This window comes from Poecilia reticulata, linkage group LG3 (genome assembly GCF_000633615.1).
Source record: "Poecilia reticulata strain Guanapo linkage group LG3, Guppy_female_1.0+MT, whole genome shotgun sequence".
Classification (NCBI taxonomy): Eukaryota; Metazoa; Chordata; class Actinopteri; order Cyprinodontiformes; family Poeciliidae; genus Poecilia; species Poecilia reticulata.
This window is the reverse complement of record NC_024333.1, coordinates 18,026,365-18,039,640: the sequence shown is the minus strand read 5'-3', so window position 1 is coordinate 18,039,640 and position 13,276 is coordinate 18,026,365. Positions and strand designations below refer to the sequence as shown.

Here is a 13,276-nt window from a genome sequence, read left to right as displayed (position 1 = left end):
CGCTGCTGATTTTCAGGGAAAATAAATCCTAATCATGCTACTTCCTGCTGCATGGCGTGCTCAGTAGACGTAATTGCTGCACTGGAACAGGATGTCCTGTCTGTGCTTTCCATAGGGCTGTTAGGTTTAACCATGACGTTATGAAGTGCCACGCTGATGCCCGGGAATCTTTAAAGAGTATTACTTATTCTTTAAAGATTTCCCTGGTGAGCATTTTCATGGTAATGGGATGAGCTTGTTTCTTTCTAGATTAAAGTATGATAAGGCAGAGAGGCCAATTTATCAATTTCATCTCTCGCCACTAGGGCCCATGTTTATCTTGCCACCACGCAGTGAGTCAGGATGGTAATGAAGGTAAAATAAATCTCCATACTTACAGTCAGAAAACTGCAGCAAAAAGGGTCATGCAAATCTCCATGACAACCATTAGGCAGATATTTGGGAGGCACAACAGGAAAAAGTTCACTGTCCTATCAGCTCAAATGTGTAGACATGGGAATTTGTAGACGCTGCTGAAGCTTCTGCTAAACATGGGATTTGGTCAGATGAGATTAAACACTAAAGGTTGGTCTGATGGAGAAGTGAGCTGGCCAGGCAACCTTGTCCAGGTGCACAGTATTAAGTATTTGAAAAACCCAGACATTTTATGTAAAAATCTGGTGACCTCTGAAAGAAATGTAACAAGTGGGTCATCAATGCTTCTTTCAGAGGAATAATTACCATAAACAATATAACCCCCAAAATGGTCCAACAGACATAGAATCAACCTTCCTTCATGGTCATCTTAGTCCCAAGACCTAAATCGTGTAGAAAACACTGTGGAGTGAGCTGAAGAGAACATTGTGTAATAGAAGCCTTAATTTTGAGAAATCTAAGGATTTACTTAATAAATAAATGAATTACAGTGTACTACTGCGTTTATTTTATCATTTTTAATTATATTTCCCACATATGCAATGATTGTGAAGGAGGCTATATCTGAGTATTGTAAATAATCCATTATAGTTGGAAAAGTGATCTGCTACCTGAATATGTTTCCAGTTCTGCCAGCCCGGAGGATGGAGGCTGTCGAGAGAAAGGAAAGCACCCACCTTCTTCACCGTTGTGCTGACAGACATCGATTCGGACCGACACTACTGCTCTTGCCTCACCTTCTACGAGGCTGAAGTAAATCTACAGGTGAGGTCTACTACCCTGACTCCCACTCAGCCTGAAAATGCATTGATTTCAAAAGAGTTTTTTGTTTTTTTTTAATTAATAGAAGAGCAGAAGAAGTGAGTGCAGAGGGGAAATAATGTGATTTAAATGTCTCATGAGACTACTAACATGATTTCATGTTTCTGGAGTAGTGCTGAGCATGAGGCCACCATCGTCCTTTGGTTTGCTTGCATTTCTGTCAGAAAACCTTAAAGCTAATGCATTCTGTTAGCAATTTCAGTCTTTTTTTTTTTTTTTTTTTTTGAACATTTTTTGGAGTTTTTCTGACATTTAAAAAGCCATGTTGTGTGTGTGTGTGTGTGTGTGTGTGCGTGCGTGCGTGCGTGCGTGCGTGTGTGTTGTCTTTCAAGATTTCAGGCATTATTTGAAAACAAAAGCCTGTTTAGATCCTGTCTAATAAATCTTGACTTGGCTGACAGTTTAACTTGTAAAGAAAGACGATGGACCAGTGCTCCTTCCAGCACTGTTTGCTTATTCACACGTGCACACAACATTGGGTTTGACTGCAGATTAGTGGTCACGGCATAAATGTTCAGAGCTCTCATTAATTATTGATTACAACACATATGTTTGGAGGAGAACATTATACTCAAGAATGAACTTGTTAATCTGTGTTTCTACCGAAAGCCTAGAGAATACCGAGGTAATTGTTTCACTGTGTTGGCCCTTTGTAGGAGGCCTTAGACGGCGCCTGTCCCCCTGCCCACGGTGACTTCACATCCTTTCACATGTGGACAGCAGTCGTCAATCACATTCCAGTTAGATCAGGGAAACTTTTTCACGTTAAATTTGAAAGGCGGTCGTGCTTGAAAAAGGCATCCACTTCGGAGGAGTAATTTTTGTGGAATCTTTAAAATGAGTCCTTCAGCATTTCCACATTATCTTACCTCAGCTTGTGGTAATCAAAAGAATAGCCCTGACTTAACTTTCTTTTTTCTTTCACCAAGCGCATTTTCTGATCTAATCAAAAGTATCAGAGCTTAAAGTGTTTGCTTTAATGTGACGCTTTAGGGGAAGAAAATGACCAAAATGAGACCAGTTGTTTGGCTTTCTCAGGAGTCTTTACAAAGGGGTCAATCTTCAGATTGAACTCCCACAGACTGAGCTCCCATTGCTCATCACTACTTTGTGAAGCTTAGCTGATACAGATGAAAGCAGCAAATTATGCTAGTACTGCCCAATATTAGGCAGGTCATACAATTATTATTGGCATGTAAAGCCTGATCTCATGTCACCTGGAACATATTAGTTATAAGGTACTCAATTTTTAATAGTTTTTTTTACTGATGCCACATTTAATACTAATACTGATGTTGTGCACACTGATAATGAAGTGGCAATACAACATGTAGTCCCAGATTACAATAGCATTCATTTACATGTTGTCTTTACTTGCCATTAGCAACAAATTTAAACTCTGAAATCACATTTCATATTTGTTTTTTCAAGACAAATCAAGCTTTAGCATGACAGCCTATGGGATGTTATTGCAGTTTTTAAATAATCTATTTACAAGGCATAATAGGTCTGGTGATCTGTGCATAATATATGGGGGGCAGTATCATTGAAGAGTTAATTTATTTCAGTCATTCAGTTCAAAAAATGAATTTCATCCCATATAGTCATCACACAGAAAATTATATATTTCCAGTGTTTATCTTTTAATTTGTATAGTTAAAGTTTATAGTTAATGAAAACCTCAAATCTAATTTTTCGGAAAAGTGAATATTGAAAATATACATTAAATACACAGGTACATATTAAAGAGAAATGTTATTTAATATTCTGCGCAACTGTGGAGAGGACTGCTGACTCAATTGTCTAGCAGAGCTCAATCGAGACCGTCCACCAATGTTGTGAGCCAGAAAAGGACACTGCTAAAGAGTCAGAGTGCTGTATTCAAGCATACCAATGGAAAGTTGTGGGGAAGGAAAAAGTGTGGCACAAGAAACTAGAATAATGGCTGCTTAGGGATTGCTGTTTGCCATCGCTTCAAGAGCTCCCCCACACAGGCGAATTCTGCCACTTATGAATCACAGAGAGCATGTCAGCAATATTTTATCCAAGCAACGGAAAAAGGACTGGATTTACCATAAAACGGGGGGAAAAAATCCTTAACAGTTTTTTTTCACTTTCAGTGACAAAAGCAGAAGTGTTCACCAAATGAGTCACTGCAAACTCAGAATGCAAACTCAGAGTTAAAACCTCAGTCTCTTTTTTTTTTTTTTTTTAGCTTTTGTGTGTCAGCTTTTCACTCAGAAGCATGGTTGAGAAGACTTCCTGTTTTCTAAGAGTGCATTTATTACTGGAAGTAGTTCTGTATGCTAGAACAGTTGGTAGGGTTGACTTTTATTAAATTGTAACAGAACGCAAGAAAAGATCAATTCTGTTTTTGAAACACACTTTTGCCTTTATTACAGTGTTCAGTTTTGATGATACCCAAGAAGACAATAACCGAAATGCAAACGCATCTGAAACTGAAATATGATGAAGACACAAGTGTAATAAATACTGTACTTTGAAAAATGAACTTTTGAATTTAGCACCACACCTTTGTTTCTTTCTGTTTTATCTCTCTGATGTTAATTATTAGATTGGATACATTTTGCCCCCTCGCATGCATGAAAACAGAGACGCATTCCAATATTCGTCTTAAAGCCCTGAAGATCCTCCGGAAAGTTGAGGGTGTTTTGACAACCTTTGCTGTCTGAGCTGATGTCCTTATCTGCTCACGTGGATCTCGGAGAACGTTCACGCAGCCGGTGCAGGAATGTGTTTTGATTAATAATTGAACCAAATTTTAGGACTGACGGAGAAATCTGACTGACGTCTGACTTGCGTATTTTAAACCCTCCCGAGATAATTGGGAGACTTTTAATATCTTTTCGTATAGTCAGGAGAAATACTTCAGATGTTCGCAGGGTTTAATTTAGGATTTAATTTGTCCATGATTCAGTTAGGCCACTTGTTGGGTAACAAGAGTCAACTAGATCCAGATTAAACCTCTCAATTACAGACGGAAACCAAACACATTCTGACATACATAACATATTGGTCAGTTCTTGTTTTTAATACTGTTCTGCGTAAAAAATAATAATAAGATGATATAGTTCTATTTTATCAATGGTGTTAAGACGTTATCAAAAGCAATCTTTTTATAATTTTTGATCTTTTATTTAGTCCTAATTCTTTTCTTCTTTTAAAAAAAAAAAGTTTAGTTCTTGCTTTTGTTATAAGACACTGATTCAAAACTTTTCGAAAACCTTTTTTTTTTCTCTGAGAGAAAATGTCTCTGATAGTTTTGGTCAAGCTGTTTGTATTTTGTTGAAGTATTGCAGCAAATTTTCTTTTACAACTTTTTTCAAGCTTAATACGCAGTAAACTTGTGTGTTTTATAACCCTCTATAAAATTGAATTATTTGAAACTAAATTATTGCACATTTTACTTCCAAACATCTTGGATCAATGTGTGTTATTTTTCTGAAAGAATGCGCACGTGCTGTGTAATACATGCCAAATACCTACCAGACTGTGATAAGCTTGAAGCACATTATGTATCCTTAAACTAAACCAGGAGCTTAGGGCTACTTACTGGTTCTGGCATGCTCTCCGGTCAGGTTACAGCTCTATGACTCTATTCTGAGGGCCTGAAAACGTTTTATTTTTTCTTAAATGCTTCAGGGATCAAAAAACATCGAGGCTGACGGAGATGAAGATGAGGAGGCGGAGGAGGATGGCCTGATCCAGCCGGCTCAAGTGTTTGCACCAAAAAGTCTCATTCTCGTGTCCAGACTGGATTATCCTGAAATATTCCGGGTAATAAGGCGCAGTTTGATTAAATCTCGATTAAAAATATTTTTCTGCTTGTTCAGAAGAAATTCCTGGAATTTTTTTGTCAAATTATTGTTTTATCTTGTTATCCTGAGATATCCCTCATACTGTCTGCAGCACAGGTCAAGTTGGTTTAAGTGTAAGCATGTACGTCACTGGAGCAAATTAGCCGTAGTGTCTTATGAGCCTCTTATCTTATTTCACTGCAAAATTTAATTTGACAGAAAGTCAGACATGCTACCTTGTCCAATATTGACAGACATGCTATCTGTCCAGTATTGACCTAAATGTTACTGCAATCAATTTTCATTTTATTTTACTTTAAGCATGAAACTCTGCATGTTTTCCCCACAGGGATGCTTGGGGCTCATCTACACTGTGTATATCGACAGCCTGAACTTCCCTTTGGAGGGCCTGGTGGCCAACCTATTTATATTCCAGGTTCCTGTTGCAGGTGGATCTCAGGTGCGTCTTCTTTCTTTAAGATACAACGCAGCTCTGCTACTTGAGTGGGCCTGGATTCCAGACCACTAGACTTTATAGAAATGGACCCTGACGGTTACTGCATGGAGGTGAGGTCTACAGCGTGATTAGATTGTTCTGTGATTAGATTGTTCAGCGAACATCGTGTTCAGACAAAGTCTAAAATTGTTGTCAGACCGTAGGATTTTTTCCTGCTATTTTGAGCGGAGCAAGTCCCCTCTGGCTACTGGGGACAAGACTGAGAAGCGTTTTTATTTTTATTTTTTAAGAATTGCTCTTTCAAAATCAAGATCTGTTAAATATTTCCTCGTTGGGAGGTTTCCGTAGTTTAGAAGTCAAAAGCAGACTTGATTAATAGTTTGAAACGCAGTAGATAAGTATGAAACAGTGGAGAGTGTACATTATTTTTGAAGACTTACTGATATTCTTCAAAAGTACATGTTGATAATCATTAGTGGGATAAAAGTAATTAAAAACTGACATGTTTTGAAAGAAAATGTGCAGACTGTCGGCAAAACACCCAAACACGATCGCCATGTATGAAAACTAGATCTGCTCCTCGCTGCTGTTTTTTTTTTTTTATTAATGTATAATTTTTTTATTAGGGATTTTCTCAAACATCTTAAGGAGCTTTAATTTGTTTTATGTCTTATAACACATAACATTGGCACTTGTTGCATGCCCAAAAATAATATATGAAGTGCCAACCTTAAAGAAACAAAAAAGAATCCTCTATTAGGTTTGCTCTTAAAAAATAAGACACCTGAAGGTTGGACATTAGGACCTCATAATATATCCTAATCACAATCCCAGTGTGCTCAACAAAAAATTGTCAAGAGGACTATTTGGAATGCAATGTTATGAGCTCACGTTTTGCCAATATGGTGTTTAGTCTGCTGGTTGGAGTTTTTGTCTGTTCACACAGCGGCATGGAGAAAAACAGCACATTTTGTTGTGCATTTAGCAGCTTCAAATAAATCTAAATCTGGTATCAGTGGTATTTGTTACCAATGCATTTTGTTAAACCAAAAAACCTTACCAAGCATCCAAATTTACATTCAAACCCGGCCTTTAAACCTTTCTGGTCTTTGAAAATGTTTTCAAATGACTACATGAGTTTCTTCACAATACACAAATACTTGGCTACACAGACCACAGCCAGGAATTTCTTCCTCACACACAGAGTGGAGATGTTGCAGCAGTGATAGTTGGGTTACATCAACAAACGGACTTGAAAGTTGCAGTGACATTATGAACAATTGTTTAAAACATTCCTGAGGTCTTTTCCGAAAATTTGTTAATATGACTGGATCTGTTTCTTCTTGTGAACTTGTATCATAAAGTTCACAAGAACCTGTGATACAAGTTCTTGTGCAGCCACTGCAGCTGATTTGTTCAGGCATGACAAAACAACTAGTTGTGTTTTCTTGGGTTAAAAAACACAACAGTTCACCTGACCTTAAATCTGACTTATTGATTGTCGGTTATGTTGCAGTTTGACACCAGGCATGAAGCTTGTGGAAACGTACCATAACATCCTTCTGACACGTTTTTTCCTCTTCGTTTTGCAGAAACTGTTCAGCCTGGGAGCAGGAGACCGGCAACTCATCCAAACACCTCTGAACGACACATTACCTGTCACATTCAAGAGTGTTGCCCTGCTATTCCAGCAGCTAGGTGGGTCCAGGCTCTGAAATCCTATAATTTAGGACACATTGTGACTGATTGTGACCTTTTGGTATCCTTGTAGCTAAATGTCCAATAAATACACTATGCAGAAATTATAAAATTAAATAACCTCTTCTTGTAAATGTTGTTTTAAAAATCAATATAACACAGCCTACTGCATGTAAAGTAAACATTTATTCCTTTGTAGAAGCTTGACTTTACTTTTAGTCACATGATTTGCACAGTCAAGAGACTCGCTGTGAGCCATGAAGAGTTTATGTTGCTGAAGAAATGTTTTGAGATTTTCTCTTTTGTCCCTTCAGTCATGCCCTATTTTGCATGAATTGAAATGAACACATGATCCAGATTTGAAGCAGTCTTCACGTTTTACATTGCATAGGATTTGCAACACGTTTGATTGTGTGGAGTTAAAGGATTTGTGCTGGTGATACGTGCTTTGTTAAACGCATTATATGGCTTATCCGCGGTGACTCATATCTGGTGTTAGTTTAGCTGCTTTAAGGGGGAAGATCTGTCACTCCACTCTACCCTGTCATGGTTTGTGAGCTATCAAACATTAATTTGTATTTGAGGTCATTCGTGAAGAACCACACTTATTTCACTTTTGCAGCATGCATTTGTTAGCTCAGGGTGAAATTAAGTATAATTCACCTGAAATTTATTCTGTAATGGAAAGTTGGCCCCATTTGATCAGAGGAATGTGGTTTGACCCAGAACAGCCTCTATTTCCTTTGTGCATTAACACCATACTTTTTTTATTTTTTGTTTGGACAGAAAGAAGAACATGCATATGGGGGATACTTGCACAATAGTTTTGATTGGGGTTATGCTGAGGTTATGCATTTTCAGCCAACCTGGAAACGCATAACAATGTTGACATTAAATCCTGCCACGGGCCAGTCGGTCCTCATAAACGTCCTTCCATTAATCAGCAAAGTGGGCTACGCAGTCAGTTTTGTTTGCTCAATTTACCAGCCATTGGACATGTGTGGGGAAAGCTACTCTGGTTTTATTTTATTTAGCTAACTCTCAGGGTTATAAAGGATAATGCAGCGCAGTTAAAGAGCATTGGGAGTTTAAATGTGCTTCAGCCTTGCTTTTGATGCGGTTTTTCTGTATTTTTGAACTTGAAAGGGACTAATGAACTGTCCCCCAATTTCTGTTGTTATTGTTATTTTTGGTCAATGTTTTTTGATAAAAAGTTTATTTTTACATAATCATACAGAAAAACACATTGCCTATGCAAGCAGCAAAGCAGCTTCTGTACTGTCTTTATGGGGCTCCTTTTATTACACATTTTTCTATACTCATACAAGTGAGAAAAGATAAATTGATAACTTATGCACAGACAGAAAAAAGGACTGTTTCATCCCCGCTGATTAGGTCATTTTTATGTCCATATTAGGACGGCTGTGTACACATGCAGGTCGGCATATCGCTCTGTGTGTGCACAGGTCAGAGAGTCACCAGAGAGGAATGCGTGTCAAACATGTCACATTGCACAGGAAGTACATCCCCCACTGGGGTCGAGACAAAACGGGCCATCAACAGCCCCGCTGTTTGTTGTTTGTTGCCTTTGTTTTGCTTCTTTCTGCGGGGGCTCTGCCTGTCACTTCTTTATTTACGGCTCGGAAATGCGTTGCTGTTTCCATGAGATAAGTGCACACCTGGATTCACCTTGATTCCCAAACCCAAACTTCGGCTCCTCCAGTCTGCCAAATGTGTTAATGATGGACGAAGATGGAAGGTGGAAGAAGACCCTGTTGAAATTACATAATTCGGTTCCACTCCATCTAGTTAAACAAGCCGATTTGTTGGAAAGAATCTGTTGGGACTCGTGTTTCCTGTTTATCACTGAGGCGCTGCGCTCAGACCCAGCGCCCCCAGCGGTGCGGATATGTCTGCCAGGGTTCCTCTCTTCTTATCACTCCAACGTGTGATGAATTGGTCTGTCAGTTCCTTGATAGGAAACAATAACAGGAACTATAAACTTAGAATTCATCCCGATTGTCATTCTGGTATTTGAAATATTATTTATAAAATATCAGAGTATGTCATTTCCTTTTGTTGTTGTTTTTTTTTTGTTTGTTTGTTTTTTTGCAGAAAACTGTTCTGATGAGTTTTGAATAATTTTAGCTTTTGTGTCTTTTTGAATAAATTAAAACAGTCGAGGGGGAAATTACAGCAATTCCAACTATTATTTCTGTAATTTCTTGGGTTAAGCATCTTAAATCTCTTATTTTAAACTGAATTCTGCTATGGCTTTTAAGAAAGCAAGTAAATAGTTAAATGCATATTAGATGGAATATTCTGCAGCAGTACATTTCATTTTATTAATATTCTAGCTCAATTTTATCACTTTAATGTATATTTGCAGCAGAAAACAAGTTCTGCTGCAAACTTGTTTTCTGGTGGTTTAGTTTTCAACAGACTTGCAGTGAAACATGAAGTGGCTTGCTCTCTGCTGAACTAAAGGCCCCACCAACAACTTTGAGGCTTTTACTCTCTCTCTGCCATAAAAATAACAGTCATGAACCCTTTAATTGCATTTTAGTAAGTTGTTTCAAACATCACATGTCAGTTTCTGCCATCATCACGGTGAATCAGCTTTAGATGTTCCCATTTGTTTCTACGAAGATTCTTCTGTGGTGGATTTAGCTTTCACAAACTGATCCAAGTTTATTTAAAATCGTAGAAGCATGTCTTGAAGCCGTGATGGACATTTACGTAACCACCATATGAGTTGTGGGTGTTGTAATCTGGTTTTCTTTTAGGTTTAAAAGAGTTCTCCACACATAATGAGCATCGTTTGAAGAATGATGGAAGTCAGGAGTTGGTTACAAGTCAGATTCTAACAAATGCCTCATCAGGATTTTTTGTTGTTCTTCTGTTTTTTTTCAGGAATCCAAAATGTTCTGAGCTTGTTTTGTGCGGTTCTGACAGAACACAAGGTTTTGTTCCACTCCAGCAGCTACCAGAGGCTGGGAGAGGCATGCCGAGCCCTGGAAGCGCTCATGTTTCCTCTAAGATACAGGTGAATGTGCACGTAAACTTTCTGCCCAGACAAATAATCACATGACTTTCCACTAACACAGACTTTTATGATTCATGTGTCTTATGATCTTCCTGATAATTAACCTTGCTCCCTATTCCTTTCCAGAAACTTTGTTGCATAAGTGCACTGTCTGTGAATTTATTTCCCTTAAGTTCCCCTTTTTCTAGAAAGCCGAACAGAACTTCCTCTGTCCTGTTTTACTGCTTGATGTATGCATCAGTCTTCCTGTACCAGATTTGCCAAATAACATTTCTTCAAAATAACTGTAGTCATGATTTGAATACGTGTCTTCATATTTTTTAGTTGATAAGTATATAAAACAGTTGGATAAACAGTGAAGGGCAAGCATTGATCAACCAAAGCACTGTGACTAAAATCTATTCAAAATATCCACCATTTTCTGACAGTCTTTCTTTCTGTAGTGCCAGCTATTATGTTTCTTTTTATTATTTATTTTATCCTTGCTCATTTAGGACATTGCTGGATTATATCAGTTCCCTTTTGACCCCTTCAGACGGACTAGATTATAGTTAGCCCAAGTGAGTTAATTTGACTCTGACATTAATGTTCATACATAAGTGTTGAGTTATGCGCCAAAATAATACCTGTTTTTCTGCCTGAGTGGCGGCAACATACTGCAACAAGCCTACTAGTGCTTATTGGATGTTGCAAGATTTTGTTGATGGTCATAATATTATTATTTTAAAACAGTGGATTCTGTTACACCTGAAAGTAAGTCGACATTTAGTCCCTGAGGGGAAAAAAATTCTGATGAAGCAAAGATTAAAGGGCTTGTTTTGCAAATAATGTAGCAAAATGAGTATGCCACCAAAGCCAGTGTACGTGAAACCAGTTTTAGCAGTCTGAGGTTATGTTTTTAGATGTATTCACATAGACAGCTGGACTGCAGTTTGCAGAGCTGACGATCACAGCTCCATCCTGGCCTCTCCTGTGACCGAGTGTCCTTTGGCAAGACCCTTAATCCAAGTTTCTCGTCGTCATGGCTGGCTAACAGCATGCATGCCAGCTCAGATGCCTCAGCAAGGCTTTACTATTTATACCGCTGAACCTGAGGATGTTAAAACCATACTAGACTTTACTTTTTATGTGTTTTTATTGGGGTTGCACCAGTTCACAAAATCCCTATTTCCACTTTTTTTTTTTTTTTTACTTTTATGTTTTGTATAAACCCCCCCGAAATTTAATACAATAATAATATATTATCCACTATTTATTGTTTTTAAAATAACCGTCTCTAGGAGATGCTGTGTAAAAGAATGAGTCAGTTGGGCGTTAGGTACACCGTATGGCAGTCTGTGGTTTAAGTGTAGTGGACTGATTTTAACTAAGAGGTTGTTTAAAGCTGTCAGGACTTATTTTTTTTCTAATTTACTCTTATTTGCTCTCAAAACAAGCAAACGTCCTGAAAACTAGATGAACCAACATACTGGATTGTTGCTGTTTGCATGAGCAGCACTTGTTGGCTAGGTGCTTGAAAACTCTCTGTGGTAGCATTGAACATAAACGATTAAGTTGCTGAAACAATGCTGCTGCAAAGTTATTTTTGTTTTATTTTTTGCGCATCTAGGCGTTGAGCTCACATTCAGGAAATAAGACGGGAGAAGTGAAAAGTTATTGATTTTTTTTTTTGCATAAAGTGTTGCATCCCAAGGTCTTATGTTTAAATAAATTGCAACACACTTCAGTTAGTTAAAGGTTGTGGTATGAAAGCCATTAAAGATGATGGCCTAACACTGGAAATGATATATCTTTACATATGAAAAACAAAAGAGGAGCACAAAATGGAAAGTAAACATGTAGTTTTGTTGCAAGACTAGGGCTGTTGCCAGGTGGGACTGTTTGCTGCCTAATAAATTCAAACATCCTTCAGGCGTTTTATTTGATCTTGCACGATTCTTGATGCATCCATAAACCTACAGTTGATGTACTGAACCTTTTAACATCCAGATTCAACTGAAGATTTATTAAATTATTTGTCCACCCAGTTTTAGAAAGTATCAATTTTAAGTTTGATAAATTCCTGGAAGGGTTTGTTTACAGGTAAGTGTTTGCAGCCTAATTGTAAATGTACTATGACTCAACATTTCATATTTCAAAACATGCCTTGAAGGTGTAAGACAGCTGTGCTGCACAATACAAGTGTTGAGTCATTTTGGCGTTGTGGGATTATCAGAAATGTGTTTAGACATGAGAAGATGTACATCATGTCTGTTTAAATACTTTCTGTTTTTTTACTCCATGTCACACAGGACAGGTTTCTAGTAAATGACGTTGATTAAAAATTTTCAAACGTTTGTACAATATTTAATTACCAAGATTGGGAAATGGGTTGGATGGAGCCTCAGGTGATTTCTTACTTTTTCAATCTTGATTATGCAACATTTAATCTCAACATTGCCACGAATTGTTTTCTATCAATAGGATTGCATTTGTGACATGTACTAATTGTCGGTGTCTTTTCTCTACATGCTCAGCTACCCGTACATCCCTATTCTACCTTCACGGTTGCTGGAGGTGTTGAGCTCGCCCACGCCTTTCATCATCGGAGTCCACTCCATGTTTCAGAATGAAATCCAGGATTTGGTGAGTTCTCATGTTAAGGGATTTTAAGCTTTTTGTTAAAGTTTTTACTTTCACAATTTAGAAAAAGTTTATGTTCTTTTTATTGTCTGACTTTCAGCAGCATCCTTGATAGATATACCTGTATTATCTTATTGCTTCAGTCAAATCATCTGCTCATATATACATATATTTTGATCAGCTGGATGTTATTATTGCTGACCTGGATGGAGGAACTATAAAGATCCCAGAGTGCATCCACCTGTCCTTGCTCCCTGAACCTCTTCTGCACCAAACTCAGTCTACTCTGTCCCTGGTAAACCTTTGCTCACACAGCTTTACAGTATTTTCCTGTGTAGGCATGTCTTTTGAAAGAACGTCAAAAAATATGAACTGAAAATTAATAAAAGATGAGGAGAT

General features: G+C 37.8%; 1 protein-coding gene across 7 annotated transcripts in view; it reads left to right on the top strand.

The window, feature by feature from the left end:
- Nucleotides 1-13,276, top strand: part of sbf2 (SET binding factor 2) — a 118,151-nt gene that overhangs the window by 55,249 nt on the left and 49,626 nt on the right. For all 7 annotated transcript variants that reach the window (XM_008405274.2, XM_017304015.1, XM_008405276.2 and 4 more), the window contains 7 exons: nucleotides 1,042-1,179; nucleotides 4,900-5,034; nucleotides 5,404-5,514; nucleotides 7,104-7,209; nucleotides 10,123-10,255; nucleotides 12,772-12,880; nucleotides 13,059-13,172. In XM_008405274.2, coding sequence (XP_008403496.1) covers nucleotides 1,042-1,179; nucleotides 4,900-5,034; nucleotides 5,404-5,514; nucleotides 7,104-7,209; nucleotides 10,123-10,255; nucleotides 12,772-12,880; nucleotides 13,059-13,172 — 846 coding nt within the window. The remainder of the gene's footprint in view (nucleotides 1-1,041; nucleotides 1,180-4,899; nucleotides 5,035-5,403; nucleotides 5,515-7,103; nucleotides 7,210-10,122; nucleotides 10,256-12,771; nucleotides 12,881-13,058; nucleotides 13,173-13,276) is intronic.